The 16301-nt window shown below is 42.3% G+C and overlaps 1 protein-coding gene across 1 annotated transcript in view; it reads left to right on the top strand.

The window, feature by feature from the left end:
• The window catches only part of NKAIN3 (sodium/potassium transporting ATPase interacting 3), a 253632-nt gene extending 241681 nt beyond the window's left edge, over positions 1-11951 (top strand). The window contains exon 5 of the mRNA XM_066625584.1: positions 11880-11951. Coding sequence (XP_066481681.1) covers positions 11880-11951 — 72 coding nt within the window. The remainder of the gene's footprint in view (positions 1-11879) is intronic.
• Positions 11952-16301: the final 4350 nt, after the last annotated feature.

Genomic DNA, 16301 nt, shown 5'->3' with positions numbered 1-16301 from the left:
TGACCTACTGTGCAATTCTAAGTGGGACTTAGGCTGGTGCAAGTCCCTTGTGCCAGCCTATGAGGGTCGCAAATGTGCCGTAAAGCACATTTGCTCCTCCTCTACAGCAAGCTGTGCCAGCGCACAGAGGTTCCCAAACAGCGCAGAGCAACTTCAAGCGCTCTGCTCTCCTCAAGACTTATGCCACCTCAGGGAGTGGCGCAAGTCCGAGGAGACCCATAGGGGCTGCAGTGGCTTAGCCGGGGGTAAGGGGAAGAGTTTCCCTTTACCTTCGGCTGAGCCACTGTGCAGCCCTATCTCACTCTGGATACAGTGCAAGCTTCCTGGCTTGCCTGTTCCACTGCAAGATAGGATTGTGCCCTTAATTGCATAACAAAGGGGATAGGAGAACATATCCCCCCCATCAAAGTGATGCATACCTGTATTTATATAGTCTTTTAATTTTAAAAAAAAATTGCATAGCAGTTGACAGAAAAAATCAAATAGCTGATTGGTTTCCTGTCTCAAAAGGAATCATAATCCAAAAAGCTGCAGAAAAAAACAGTCGCAATCAGTCACAAGAAAGGACACTGTGCTGTGTGAAAGGTGACAGATATGTTCCCTCTGCTAAGTATAAGAGGAGAACCACTTTAAAAAATCCTTCCCAGCTAGCAGGGATTATACCAGGAAACCTTCCTATTGGGTGGAAGAGTCAGAGACCTGGCTATACCTTCTCTTGAAAATGTTTCATAGTTTGTTTTTTGTAGCATACTATTTCATCTCTTTGATTTATCAGTAAAACAGAAGGGCTCATATAACCTATAGCGTTCATAAGCATGGAAAACAGAAAATATGTTGTTTGTTCTCATCCTAAAATTCCACCTTCAGCAAGTCTATGGAGCACATATGTAGCTATTCTGGCAGTTTTATTTGTAACTCAGGTCAGAGACCCAGAGGAATGTTTAAAGCCATGATGTACGCCTCTGAAAGCTTTCTTTTATGCTTCTCAAGAATCAATGGTATTGATATTTAGGAAAACACAATAAACTAGTATAATTAAACATTCTACTAAAAGAAATAAAAGAGCTTACGTGAAACAGTGCCGAGAGAGAGAGAGAGTGAGAGAGAGACAGAGAGACAGTGAAGTTGTCTGGATGTAGACATTAACTATGATTAGTCAGTAAAATTTTGCAAGTCATGGTGGTCTCATCAGAGGGGAAAGGGTAATAAATAGATGTATACCATGTAACTCTTAGAAAAATCTAGGTGGGGGATTAAAACTTTGCAGTTGTGATAGTGATATTCTTATTTGTTTGTTTCCAAAACAGCTTTTGAATGATGAGGAAGGGGAAGAAAAACAATGATGCAAATGCTGGCAGTCCAAATCCCTTCTGGTCAACTTCAGCACAGAACTTATTACCCACAAAATTACTTTGAATTCTGGCAGACCCTGTTGGCTTTGTTGGTTCATTGTAATAGCCTGTGTTACAGAACAGTCTCACCCTTGGTGTTTGCCTGTGACTTATAGCTTTTCTTTGAATTATAAGACTGCATTGTAGCTCCAGTTGAGAGAATGACAAGGGGCTGGAAACTGCGGCTGTAAGCCCAGCATGGGGGAATGGCATCTCCTAAGTTTATATGTTGTGACATTCTAAAGTAGTGTAAAAGATCACACTGGGTTACATATGACCTACAAAGGCAGTTTCTAAAACTCATTAGGCAGTGCAGCCTGACAGAACGCATTGCTTCCTTGCTGCTCTTGATAGTTTTTCTGCCCACTGGGAATGCAACACTAAAGCCTTCCAGCGCAAATTTGAACTGGGAATACCTGTGCAGACAGATATTGCTGCTATTTTTATGGTAGCATTTTTTTTTCTTCCTGTCTTGTGGCAGATCATTTCACAAAGTGAGTGTGTACGAGCGAGTGTGTTGAAAACATTGTTCTACATTTATCAAGCTGATATATAGTGGCCTTTGTGGAAAATATAAGTGGGACCTCCATATCAGCGGATTCTGTATCTGCAGATCTGGCTCAGACCCAGAAACGCGTTGAGTCAGACTTAGCCCAACCTGAGTCCTCTGAAGCCTGCAGAGACTGCATGCATTTAGGATCGGGCTCTTATGAACTGGGGATGTCCTCTTTCACAGTGCAGTATCTTAGCCATGATGCTACAGAAGTTTTAATTTTAATCCATTTAATTTGATTACTTAATAGTGAGTTTGCTTGCATTCGCATATATAAGTAGACATTACGCATTCAAAATTTATCTGCATACATTTAGATTCTTCTCTTTCCCCCTCCTCCATATATAGCAACACTCTCTGTCCCAAAACTAGCCAGTGGTTTCATTTTAATGTGAGAATTTGAATGCGGGTCCCCTCATTTCTAGCCCTACACTTTAATAGCTGCACCATGCTAGCCCACTCATATAGATGAATATGGAGGGGGAGTCAGGATCACATCCACCAGCTTCACTCCCACTCTTTATGCCTGCAGTTTTCAAACTCTCAGGGTGTTTGAGGACTGCAGTAAGTCCTTGCAGGGGAGGGGAGGGAGGCAGTGGGGATGCGGGAAAGGCAGCAACACAATTCCCAGGATCATGTCACTAAGGGGGGCTGCAGAGACTGGGATGTACTCACCAGTCCCTGAAGCAGCCTGTCGAGGGTGCAGGGAGCGCTGCGCGACCATCTGCAGGGCTCCCCAGACTTCTAAAACTGAAAGCGGAGTGATCGCGCTCCCCTTCTGGTTTTGCGTAAGTGGAGTGCGATCGCTCCACTTTCACTTTTGGAACGCCAGGGAGCCCTACAGGCGCTCGCATAGGGCTCTCCGCACCCCCAACAGGAGCAAAGCAATGATGTCAGAGGCAGCATTATTTTTCTACCTCTATTTAAAACTGGATTTTAAAGGGGGAGTCAGTTGAAAACTCACTTAAAGAGGGAGAAACTTAGCGAAAACTGATTCAAACTTAAAGAGGAGTCAGCTTATCAGATGAGTTAAAATCCACCAAAACAGAACCCCTTGAAGCTAGATTAAGACTTCCTTTATCCTGTTGATGAAGTGCTAAAATGAAGCCTTCTATCTAGTTCTAAACTGGAATCATCCACTAAGAATTGATTCTAGTTACCTCTAGGGCTAAGTGGGTGTCTTTCAGGTTCTGGAACTTGCTTTTGAAGCACATTTCTTTGCCCACATTTCCTGGAAATCTTATTTGAAGTTTTCACTGGAGGGCTAATAAAGGCAGGCTAGCAAAAGCAGAGAGATATGCTTCTACACAGTTCACTAGCTCATGGAATATTTTCTAAGAATCAGTTATCTGATGATGGCTTAGGGTTTTTTTGGTGGTAAATTCCCACCCTTGGCATACAGGGAAAAGAATTCAATAACTGTCATTAATTGAGTTCGCTGAGCATTTCTTTTCTACAGTCCTTATGACATTCTTGTAACTTAATGTTCTTTGAAATGCAATAGTATTCCATCAATGTGTAAATGTTAATCTGTTTAAAAGGACCTGAAAGTAATGCAACCTAGAGGGGAAAGAAGGGAAAGACTTAGTAGCAAAGAATGTAACCGTTCTTAACTAATTCAATGTCCTCCCCTCTTAAAAGAACAACAAAAAAGTATCTTTACTAAAGAATAGATATTGAATCTTCATCTAGAAGAATTAAGGGTGCAAAATGACATGAATTTGCTAATGGCTGGCAAATAGTAAATATCAGAAGAGCAATAGCATGCCTTATGTGAGACTACAGGTGTGCACTGTTTAATAATCTTCCACTTAATGATGGACTGCATATATGATGGTGGTCAAAGCACAACAAAGAGGCTCTTAATGAAGCAGTCACGACTCCCATAGCCTGCAGCACAGTGTCTGTTTACACAACGAAGAGGCTCTTAATGCAAACAAGAATCAATTTGACTCCAGTGGTCTGTACTGCCAGCTAGTGTCTGGCAGGAAGTACCTGTTTATGCAGCAAAGGCGCTGGATAGGTTGAGTGTTCGCTTAATGACATAATCGCATAATGATGGAGATATGAGAATATATCCCCATTGTTAAGTGGCGCACACCTGTATTTGATTGGTGACTGCCATTTGTAACCCATTGGAGAATTTGTACTCTTTGAGTGAAATGTGTTTTTGTTATTTGGGTGTTTTCAATTTTTTTCTAATTGAAAAATGCCAGAACAAAGAAGAGGCAAATGCCATTATCAAGCTGGTGCTAAGAAACATTGATAGGGAAGACTGGCCAACTCATTCTGACTGTGAGTTCTTCCTCTAGGGGAGAGTCTCTATGGGCCATATTCTAGTACAGCAAAAATACCTCATTCAACAATATACTTGGAACACTGGAAAATACGTTATTGGGTAAGCTGTTTTTTGCTGTGTTGAAACTGGAAAATGCATTCTTGAGTAAACTGTTTTTTCTAAGAGTTGGAACAAACATTTGTTTTATTTTGTTGGAATGTGTTGACTTGGAATTTGTTCTATAATAGTTCTCCACATGAATTTGCAATCAGACATTCAAAGAATGGAATTATTAACCCATGTGATATTTCAGTAGGTCCCACCCTTCTCTGTGTCAGTCATTTGGAGGAGGTATTCAGGTACACTTCTGAATACTCACACATAACACAATGTTTTGTGAATTCTCTGTCAAACATTAGTTGAATGAAATGAAACAATTAGCTGAACAATTGTAGTTGGGGAAGGTGGGAGGAAGGGAGCTGTGTGGAAAAATAAACCCCAAATGAAAAACATCCATGTAGTGTTGCGCTCAGACAACCATAAAAACCACATGAAAAGAGCCAATCCACATATTAAAGTAGTATTTGCTGAGGCTCAAAAACACATAAAGGCACTTTGTCCCTGAAAAAAAAATCTGCATAATATGAATTATTCCTTTTTAGCACAAATTTTGGGTCTTCTGGTTTTTTGACATTGTCTCCATTCTCTTCTCCATATAAAGTGCAAGAGCTGCTTTAAATAACTCATTGTGGTGGTGTCCTCCATGTGGTGATATAGTACTATGCAATAATTCACAGCTGGGATAATGGTATTTTTCACACAGCACCATGGATATTACAGCAGACCATTTAAAATGTCCTGTGTAGTGTCAAAGTTTTGATTCCCTGGACTTCTGTGTATGAATATAACTATGAGAAGATTCTGAAATTAATTGGTACAAATGTGTTGGCACTCTGTTCCCCAGGAATTCAAACTATACACGATGCCTTTAAGAATTAAGTCCTTGGTGCACCTTTAAAAGATTCCTAGAAGGAGAGTTAAAGCAGTTGCAGCAGCATCTGTTTGGATGGGGATCAGAGGGCCAAGCAGGGATGTATGGTGTGGAGACATTGGGTGAGGCATAACCCCCCTACCTTAGTCCACAGAAAATAGCCTCATTCTCCCCGGTACTGTGCCTGTGCTCAGCCTCCATATGCATACACTGAGTCAGAAAGTGGGTGGAGTGCATGTGCAGTCACAGGGGAAGCTGCAGCTATTGGATTATGTGGATTATGGTAGGTTCATTCTGTCTCACCTACCACCCCCACACCACAAGTTCCTAGGGCCAAGAAGCACTGTGGCGAGCACTTAAGTAGAATTTCACATATGGATCTGAGCAGCTCAGGCAATTCTTTGACCGCAAGCCTCTCATTCATATGAATGTATCCAAAATTATAAAGATAGAATAAGCTAGGACGTATTCCTCTGAGATGGCTGTCCTGTTCTTATTACTCGTAAGAAAGAGCTATCTGCTTATCACAGTGGAGAAAGTTCTTTAAGTTAATTGGGTCAACATGACACCCCTAAACAGAGTAGTAGTACACCCATCACATTACAAATCAATGTGACTGCTAAAGAGCTTGAGGCAATGAAGGGTTGTATCAACTAGACCATGAAATATATGACTCTGGTCTTGTAATCTCAAATTCCAATTATCTGGTTAGAAGCTGTTGACTCCTTTCTAACTAGAGCTTTTAAATTAGTATTCTTTAAGGCACTAAATAAGTGACAGGTTTAGGAAATGATGCCACCCAGACCGCAGATAGATACTATGAATGAATCAAACTTTTTGTTTTTAAAGAGTCCTATGTAGAAAATGAAATATTTCTAAAATTATCTTAATCAGGCCTTAATTGTTACTCATTTTCATTCCATTTCTTTGGTTTTGATCTCTCCGTCTGTGGAGCCACATACAATACTGAGTAGTCAGACACATTCTTGGCACAGTAGATACAGAAGTGGTAGTTCAAAAATGTAGTAAGACCTGGAATTTTTTTTCAGGATCGCAGATCAGACAACAGCGCAGCAAGAAAATTGCAGTGCCACATCGCTGCCAACATTTAACAGGCTTGTACATGTGATGAAATCTTCCCTTTGTTAGAGGAAACATGGATTATGGCACATTCCAAAGCAGATTCTGCATGTACAGTTTGGATTGTTGTTCAGTTTTATACACATTATTTACATATTGAAAATTAATCTTTTATTCATAATGATGCAAAACAGCAGGTGGGACCTGCTTAGTTCACCACATCACACTCCAAGCAGGATAGCACTGCAACAACATCTTTAAATAAAGTTATATGGAAACTCTTGTTTAGACCTATATGCCAATATAACATGAAAAAATTCAGTTATACATCTGTTTTCCAGAGATGTACATTTGTATGTGGTTTAGAGAACACACTCTCTTCTTGGAAGAACAGACATTTATGTTTCCCTTCCAATAAAGGCTTTGTATTAATCTTAAAATACATTTATGTATGTTTGTATCTTCAAAAAAATAACATATAAATCAACCCTAAGCAGCAACAAGGTTCCCATCAACTTATTTACAGTGTCTGGTAGATAAAATTTGGGGTCTTATCCACGCATGAGGAGTCCCTCAGTGCTACACAATAAAGAAGCTCAGCACTTAAGCACCAGCTCTAATGAACACATATATATGAGTACTTCCAGAGAGAGAGATTTTCTCAAGAGCATTGAGCTTTGCCCTATCAACTCCAGTAAACTTAGTCTTGAGAGGAGGATGAATTAGGAGTTATTCACCTGGAAGAGCGAGGGGGGGGGAGGGGGAGAATCAGCTGCAAAAAAAGCAAAAGATGAGAGCTGTATACAAGCTACTTCTGTGTGAACTGCAGGTCTTTGTTTCAGTTTGCACAAACTCCAGGTTTCTGAATCTATAGATCTAATGATCTGATCCTATGTGTGTCTCCTCAGAAGTAACTCCCATTGAGTCCAAAGGGATGTGCTCCCTGGTAAGTGTATTGAGGACTGCAGGCTAAGGGCCCAATCCTAAACCAGCCCAGCTACAGCGCTAAGCCCTAGCACCAGCACTGGGTGCCATAAACGTGCTGTAAAGCACATTTATGGCACCCTCAGAATAGGGAGTGCCAGCGCTGCCCCCCCCCCCGGTCAGGCGCTGGGCCCAGCAACAGCAGAAGGAGGACGCTCCACCGGCAGGGGTGAGTGCAACCTCCTGGCAGTGGTACAGCCTCTGGGGGGTGGGGACAGGTGGAACGAGGCAGAACAAGGGTGGGTTGGGGGGAAGAACCAGGGCAGGAAGGGAGGAGGATCGGCGGAGCTGTCTCTCCTGGATCCTGAACTCCCATCTCAGGCCAAAAGGCCCAACACAGAGTTTCTCAAGTCTGTGCCTTGCAGACTTCTCTTTCTCGAGTCTTTCTCAAGTCTGCAAGTCTGCTGCAAAATAACTGGCGCAGACTTGAGAAGCCTTGTTGTGGGGAGTGCAGCTTTCCCCGGGGAAGGGAAGGAAAACTGCTTTGACACTGCTGCATCAGTGAACGACGGGGAAGCTCATGACTGGGCTGTAAATCAATCAATTGGTTGATGTTCCATTCAATGGGGGAATGTATTTCAGTTGAATTTTGGTAGAATTGGAACAAAACATTTGACAAAATCAAATTTGAAGTAATATTCTGGGTTCCTTCCAATGTGAAACATTTCAGAATTTTCAAGGGAAGCTAAATAAACTTCTATGAGCAAACATTATCAGAAGGAATCGTGCACATTCCTAGAGTGGCATGAATATGTTTGGGACAGAGATGGAGTGAATCTTTTAACCATAATCTTTCCTGGGTTCTTAATGTGTCCCAACTATAACCGTCACAATTCAAATTATAATGCAAAATAATCTGAAAAATTATCCAAAGATAATTGGGTTCACTGATTTTTGTTCTGTTATCAGTGAATATGGGTTACAGTCTACCAGTTGAGAACAGGCAAATTGCCAGCAACGGCTATTTTCATTAAGATGTCGAGAAACCAAGCAGTGCACACCAGTTGCCCCACTGCAAATTGGTGATTAACCTAACAGTTGGGTGGACTTTTGTGAGTGCAGCCTTATTAATTAAGCAGCAGTTGGGTTAATCAAGATACCAAAAGTAATTTGTTGGAATAAATATTTTATTACTTTGGCCATCAATAAAGCAAAAGGAGATACCTTAATGAATTCCGTTGTAATAAAGTTCAGAACATGACTACTAGGATGTTAATATATATTTAAAGAGGGACATTTGCAGTTAGTTAGAGAGGTCATTACAAATGCTTAATTTGTTCACATTTCTGTCACCCAAGTCTAATTACTGGTATGTCATTATTTAACTAAATATTTGTATTTGTTGTGAACAATTTATTGAGAAAGTGTTTAGGATTTTTTTTTCTTCCTGTTGTTTTTAACTGACATGGTCCTTCCATGTCACTTCTGTGCGTTATAGAACTGGATAAATGATATTGGACCATTCTGTTACTTAGATTACAGTGGTGGGAACATCTTTGAGGTTGCCTTGTTCTAACACAATCTCCTGAGAACATTGAAGGGCCAATTCAGAATGCTCAACCTCATGCAGCTAATCTCACTTGATTATTCGTATATATACTTGTGGTAAATATGTACTCAGAAGTAATGGATTGTATAGTTTCCTGATAAATGCTTCAAAATATGTTCCCCATGAGATCCTCAGAGTTGATACTCTACATGCAGTTCACACAATAATTGATTCATGGAATGCTTTTTGAAATAGAATGTATGACATTGCCATTATGTTCATGGTACACCAGAAATAAAAGAATAGGCTTCAGGAAGTAAGTTGTTGGATACACTTCCTGAAACTTTTATAGCAACATAGCTGCATGTTGGAGACTTAAGTTGTTGAATACAAATCTCCAGCATGCAGCTATGTTGCTACAAAAGTTTAGGTTCATCATACTTGTCTGTCCACTTACCCAGTAAGCGGAGAAGAGTCTCAGGCATTGAGCTGGATTGGGACCATGAGCCTGGCCCCAGAGGAGCTGGCAGGCTCCAAGCCAAGCCATAGAAGTTCCTGCCTATGCTCACCTCAGACAACAGAAGGGTGGCACTGTAAATAATAAAAAATGGCCAGAAAATAAATGCAGTGAATATTTCCCCATAAGCAATGGATGAATGCCAGTGCACTTCCCTGCTGTTGCTTCTCTGCACATAGTACTCAGTAACATACTGCCCCTGCATCTGGAGATTCAATGTAGCCAACGTGGTTAACAACCACTGATAATAACTACTATGAATTTTTAGAAGCTCCTTTAAAAGTCATCTAAGCCAATGACCAACAACACTCAAACATCCCACCAGTTGGCATCACTAGGGTTGGTGTCACCTGGTGAGGTAACACATGGTGTCACCATCATTTATTTATTTTACTATAGAACTGCAGGTCACCCGACAAATCACTAACCAACAAAAAACCAGTGGCCAAATTGATGACACACAACTGAACAGGAGTTCTTGTATTAGCTCTGATTTATGGAAAAGGGGATTGACTCAGAACAACTTATTGGTTCCATGCTGTGTCATAAAAACACCTTGTTAGCTCTCAGAACACTGTCTCGTTGATCAGTTTTGAGTTAAGGAAATCCACTGTTTATTACATAAGTCAGATGTGTTTTTTTCTGTTTATTTGGCTTTTGATAGAACAAAGATAATTATTAGGGTTACTTTCATTATATTCTGCCTTAAATTACGCACTGAGTGATATATATAACATGATGCTATTATTCCTAAATACCACGATTTCCAAAATTTTGGTTACTAGTGATGTCACCTCCCCAGGTTGTCACATTCTTGTAAGACCTTTCCATTGCAATGTCTGAGAACTCTTAACAGTAAAGTGCTGGGCATGTCTACCCAGAAGTAAATCTCATTGAATTCAGTGGGACTAACCCAAGTTAAGTGTGTATAGGATTTATGCCCTGCTGACCAATCTAACCTAAGTCTCCCCTCCCCAGCCAATGCAGATGCACCAATGGAATGCACACTGCATCCTGGGATGGGGGCAGTTGCAGAGGTCTCATCAGAATAAGGGAACTTTTGTTCCCGTTTGCTTTCTGCTTTCCCCATGGGTCTCCTCAGTCCTGCACTAGCTGTTTAGTTAGCTGTCAGGTGCAGGACTGAGGAGTGTAATGGTGGCAGAAAGGAGGGGTAGGATCCAGCAGTACACAAGTGATGCTGATCCCACTCCCTTCCTCCCCATTCCACCTCCCACCATGCACAAACACTTCCCTATTCCTCCCCCTGCTCTGCTACACCCACCACCCACCCCATTGCCACTCACCTCACACTGGTGGATGGAGTCTTCTTTACCAGTTGGTGCGCCACGTGCCGGTGATTGCGCTTGTGGCCTCACTACACTTGCTGGAGAAGTGATGTCCTGCCAGTATTCTCCTCTTTCCACTGGTGAAACATATATTCTGCTAGCATTAGTGGGGTGGGGGGTGGGTGGGATTGGGCTGTTAGTGCATTGTCTCCAGTGCAAAGTACATTTCTAGAGCAGAACACTTGATTAATATGTTCCATTTGCCCAGGGGAATGCCTCTGTCCTTTGTAACTGCTAAGGAAACATGATGTCATAGCTTGATGTCAAATAATTAGATTTCTGAGTTCTCATCATGCTTCTTTGTAGCACATACAACATTGGAATAAAAACTGTATCTGTATCAATATAGACATATTTCGGCATTCCACACTATTCAAAATACTATCACTCTGCATCTTATTTGTTCATTCTGGGTTTTGATATTGGTTTTGTGTGTTTGTTTGCTTGTTTGTTTTTGTTCCAATATCTGTGTAGCAAATCTTCAGGTGTTGCCTGGTGTTCATAAATCACAACATTGTAACTAAATTAAATGCCTGAAACAGTGAGTCATTAAAAGCTATGAGATGGTATTATACAATGTGTTTGTTTTTTTTTTAAACTGTTTGTAATGTCATTATGATTGTCTAAGTGGCTGTTAAGCAGGTATGTGCTTTCCAGTCCTACAGCAGAAAATGCTGACAGGTTTTCAACCCCTTTTTCTGCAACCTTGAAGGCTACCCCCTAATTTAAAAACTAAAGCTGGAATTCTCAGGAAGCCAAGTTTTACCCCATATTCCATTCGAATAATGTGTGCAGTCCAGAAAAGCTGGCCCAAGCTGCAGTTTGGATTGCACCCTCAGTGACATACCTAAGGAGGGTCCACACTTGCAAGTGTTCAAAGACGGCATGGCTTGGGGGCGGCACATGGCTTTAAAAAATCATTTCTGGAAGGTCCTCCGGAAGCCTTAGAAGGTGTGGAGTGGCACTTCCAGGCTTGTCCATGGCAGCACGGTGGCCAGGACCACCACTGTACAACTTTCTCTGAACTGCACCCATTTCCTTTAACTTTTTGGAATAGGTGATCATTCTGTAAGGGAGCTCTGATGCCATCCAGATTGCACATTTGAATTCAGTCCTGCACTAGCAACACATTTTTTAAATTTGTTTAAAAAAAACAAAAAAAACATGGATGGTTTTACATATATATTTGAGTATTTCATGTGTTCTCGTGCCTAACAGTTTTTCTTTTTCTGTTTTTTCCCCCTCTGCAGCTCGTTGGTTTTGTTTATGCCTGTTACGTGATCAGTGTTTTCATGGAGGAAGAGGACAGCTGTAAGTACTGATACAAACCTACTCATCTCTGGAGGCACAATCTTGGGGTGAGATTTAGTATTACACTAGTAGCCAATTGTATGGAACGGGGGGGGCAGCTTTGCAAAAGGTGTACCCCTTTTGAACACAGAGAACTGTCTAAAATCAATCCCTTTGCCTGGGCATTATGCAGTAATATAAGGTTAAGCATTTGTATGGGCTTCAGCAAAGCTCTACATCAGGGGTGCTCACACTTTTTTGGCTCGAGAGCTACTTTGAAACCCAGCAAGGCCCGGAGATTTACCAGAGTTTTTTTTACAATTTATGTGTACAATGTATGTTGGTGTACCTTGAGCCCCACTAAGTATAACAGGACTTACTCCTGAGTAGACATGCCTAGGATTAGGCTGTGAGGCTGCAATCCTAGCCACACTTACCTGGGAGTAAGCCCCATTGAGTACAATGGGCCTTACTCCCGGCGTTTCCTCCCAGAGGCACCTGAAGGGGGGGTCGGCACTCCGCGATCTACTCATTTTGCCTCGCGATCTACCGGTAGATCGCGATCCACCTATTGAGCACCCCTGCATGATCAACATTCTTTTTTAAATGTGTCTCCATTTTCATGTACCACAATAACATTTAATCCTAACATATCATAGCCGTATGCTGGCACCCTCCCTGTTTCCTTTTCCATTTTTGAAGCACGTTTCTGAACTGGTGAAGATATGACAGATAATTCAAACCTGAATTATATGTTATCATATAGTCATACTAATAGGGGACAGGGCTTTAGTTAGGCATTAGAGCATTTGCTTTGCATGCAGAAGGTCCCCAGTTCAATGCCCAGCTTTCCTGGGTAGCACAGGAAAATATTTCTGTCTGAGACCCAGAGCCAGTGCCAGTCATTGCAGACAGTGTAAGGCAGCAATGCATTGCATTCCAATGCATCCCAAGACCCTGTGCAAGGCAGCTTCTTACGTTCCTAAAATTAAAGAGCAAAAACAGTTCGGCAATCCAATTTCTTCATGATTAGGCTAGTTCTTTTTATAAGAATGTTTTGACTTTTTCCCCCCATACAGAGACCTGTTTTACAGGTCAGCCTGATTCTTGAGAAAAGATCATGTTGACACTTTGTATTTTGCCTCTAAACAGCTTTACAGGCAACTATGACAGCCTAATATTTCTTTTCCTACGGAATACGCACCACCAGCTCTGCTTTGGAGACGATCAACTTTGTGTGCAGTTAGTGCTTAATTCAGCGTAGAGCAAGCCCTGATTCATTGGCCTTTAAGACTCACCTCAATGAAATATCTCTGCATTATTCAGCTCACAAAACTTCTTGGACTGAAACCTGTCAGGAAGGCTTAAAAATTAATAACAGCCACCTCTTTCCTTACATTACGAGGCTTAAATAGATGCAGCTGAGGATCAGCTCGTGAGCACATTCCAAAGGGCAATAAATATACGAAGGAAGGTTCTCTACAGCCCTGGCTTTTGTACTTCACATTTTTAATTTTCTGGGGAGCACATTTCATTATTTATTTTCAGGATTCCGATGTACATACTTGAATTGTTCTTTTATGAGAAGTGCCATAGTTCAGTGGTCAGAATGCTTGATTTTTTTATATGCATGAGATCCCAGGTTCATTGGCCAGCATTTTTCATTAAAGAATCTCAGGTAGCAAGTCCAGGGCAGAGGGGAACCTGTGTCTGAAATGCCTGTTGACAGAATTACATTGCGTAGATAAACCATTGACATGAGCCAGGATAAGGGTATTCCTTACTATTATCCTATTTTCAGTTCCCTTTCCTTCTCCCATGCCATCTTTCTGATCTGAGCTGGGCCTCTCTCTCAGCTGCTATTTGTTGAAATGTATAGAGACAGGAGTTCTGATAACATATCTCTAATGACTCATCTGGTTTGGCTTTAACCACAACCAAAGTATCACAAGTGTGTGGGAGAGAGAATGACAATGTCTTCACTTACATCCTGTTCACATGTTCACCAGCTGAGTACAGCATATACAGGTACAAAGTAAATGGGAGTATGTGGTTGCACAGAGACTGCAGAGCAAGCAATGAAGTGAGTAGAGTAGGGGGCATGCATGGTCCCCTTCCCACTGTACCTGGGTACGCTATACCCAGTTGAAGAATAGCTGAACCGGGCTTCCTTTCTCCATGAACTGCAGAGCTGCTTCCAGATTGTTGACCTTATGAATGAGTCTTCTCACAAAATCAGTTCCATATATTATTAGTTCCATGTTGCCTCTTCATATATTTTCAGATGTGAAGGAATTCACAAATCTGGTACAGAGACACTGGAGCTCAAAACGAGTGTGATGGAAGGAATGTGAAAGAGTGTTAAAGGAACAGACTACGGTATTTTCTTCCAGAAGCAAATTCAGAAACTTTTTCTCTTGCCAGAGTTACAGCTGAAAAGCAAATGGGAGTTTATTTGGAGTCATAGTAATATGCAGTACAAAGACATTTATTTACCATTACAACAATAGTATACACATTGCTTACTTGGAGCCATTGTTGAAGTTATAAAACCTTTAGGATATTAAAAAAAAAAAAAAAAATAGCCACATGTGCTATCTTGAATTACCTATACAGTTCTGCATGTGTTTGAATTGACAAAACAAAATAACAAATCATGGCAGAAACAAATTTGTTTTACATTATAAAATGATTACACTTAGAACGCAATCCCAACCTCTGGTTGGGCCGGAGCAGGTCCCTAGCATGTAAAGCACTTTCGCACCACTGGGAAAGGAAGGAGGCTGACATGAGCCCTGCTCAGCCAGCACATAAGGTCAGCCCATGCCAGCCATTTCAGGGCAGGTGGCCCATGGGCAGGCAGCAGGTGAGGGATGTGGGCCAGGATCTGGCACTTATCCTGGATTCTGTCCCCATTCCTGGGCAGCTCAGGCATCTTGAGATGTCTCAAATCTGAGTAGCCCCATTGGGGCTGCTGCAGCTTTACCTGAGTTAAGGGGAAGCGATTCCCCTTGCCCCAGGCTGAGCCACTTTGCACCCCAACCCTGCTCTGGATGCTCTGGATTATAGCTTTCATACCCTAAAATACTAATTTTTTTTTTAAGTTCATAATGTCTGGGAAGTGAAGTTGCAGCTCCCATATTCATAACTGTTTGGCCATCCATAACCTACATCAAGCTGTTGTTCAAAATTAACATATTTAGAGGTGGTCTCCCTTATTACTCTTCACTGATTCTCACAAGGTTACATTGTATAATAGTGAGTTTTCACCACTCAGAAATAGCCTGCTGGCATGACTAGCAGTTATGTTAATTAACACATAACGCATTGCTGCCCCACCTGTAAAGCTGTAACATTCAACAATGTTGAATGAAATATAATACTGAGGGTACAATCCTAATCACCCCTTAGGCTGATGTAAGTCACTTGCGCTGGCCAAAGAGTGTCATGAAAGTGCTGTAAAGCACTTTTGCACCACTCTTCAAGGAGATAGGGCAGCGCCCGAACATGCACAAATGTGCACCGGCCTCCCCACACTGACATTGGGCCCCAGGGATGGGTGAGTTTGTGTTGGCCCAGCTTGGCTGGTGCAGGGATCTGGGGGAGTATGGGGAGGGCGGGGAGAAGGCAGAAAGGAGGCATTTTGGGGCAGGGAGAGGGCAGGAGGCAGTCGTTCTCAGGGGAGGCAGACAGAGAGTGGGAGGCAGGGGCAGGATCCAGCACTTATGCTGGATCCTAGCCCCATTCTGGGGTGGCCCAGGGCAGTCCCAGGCTGCTCAGATTTGCACCACCAGTTTTGTTGGTGCAGATCTGAGTAGCCCCATTGGGGCTGCTGCAGCTCTCCCCAGGGTAAGGGGGAAAGTTTCCCCTTGCCTTGAGTCAAGCCTCAGACAGTCAGAAAATTGTGCTGGATGCAGCACAGGCCCGCCAGCCTGCCTGTTCCAGCTCAAGTTAGAAATGTGCTGTGAATTTGAACATGCATACATGCCACCTGTTGTTAACATTCTAAATAGAATGACAATCCTATCCTATTGAGGGCCTGTGCTGGCAGAATAAGAATTCCGCCTGCATGCACTGTCACAAAAGTGCCATAAAGCACTTTGTGACAGTGCGAGGCTCAGGCATGCCAGCAAGAAGGCCAGAGCCATTCCACACCTGTCAGCAAATCGATGGAGGCCTGCCAGAGCAGGTAAACCCAGCACAGGAGTGGGGGAGGGAATTGATTGGGGCGGGGGAGAGCAGGGTAGGCAGATTAGGCCAGGGAGATGGGTAGGATGGGGAGAGGGGTAGGATCGGTGGCACTGGCATGCACCATATCCATGTCTGTATCCGTGTTCGTTGGCTGCTGGGGCTTGCCTCAGGACAAGGGATCTCCTAAGGAG

Source organism: Tiliqua scincoides, chromosome 4 (assembly GCF_035046505.1).
Source record: "Tiliqua scincoides isolate rTilSci1 chromosome 4, rTilSci1.hap2, whole genome shotgun sequence".
Classification (NCBI taxonomy): Eukaryota; Metazoa; Chordata; class Lepidosauria; order Squamata; family Scincidae; genus Tiliqua; species Tiliqua scincoides.
The sequence above is the reverse complement of the archived record's forward strand: the minus strand, read 5'-3'. Positions and strand labels throughout refer to the sequence as shown.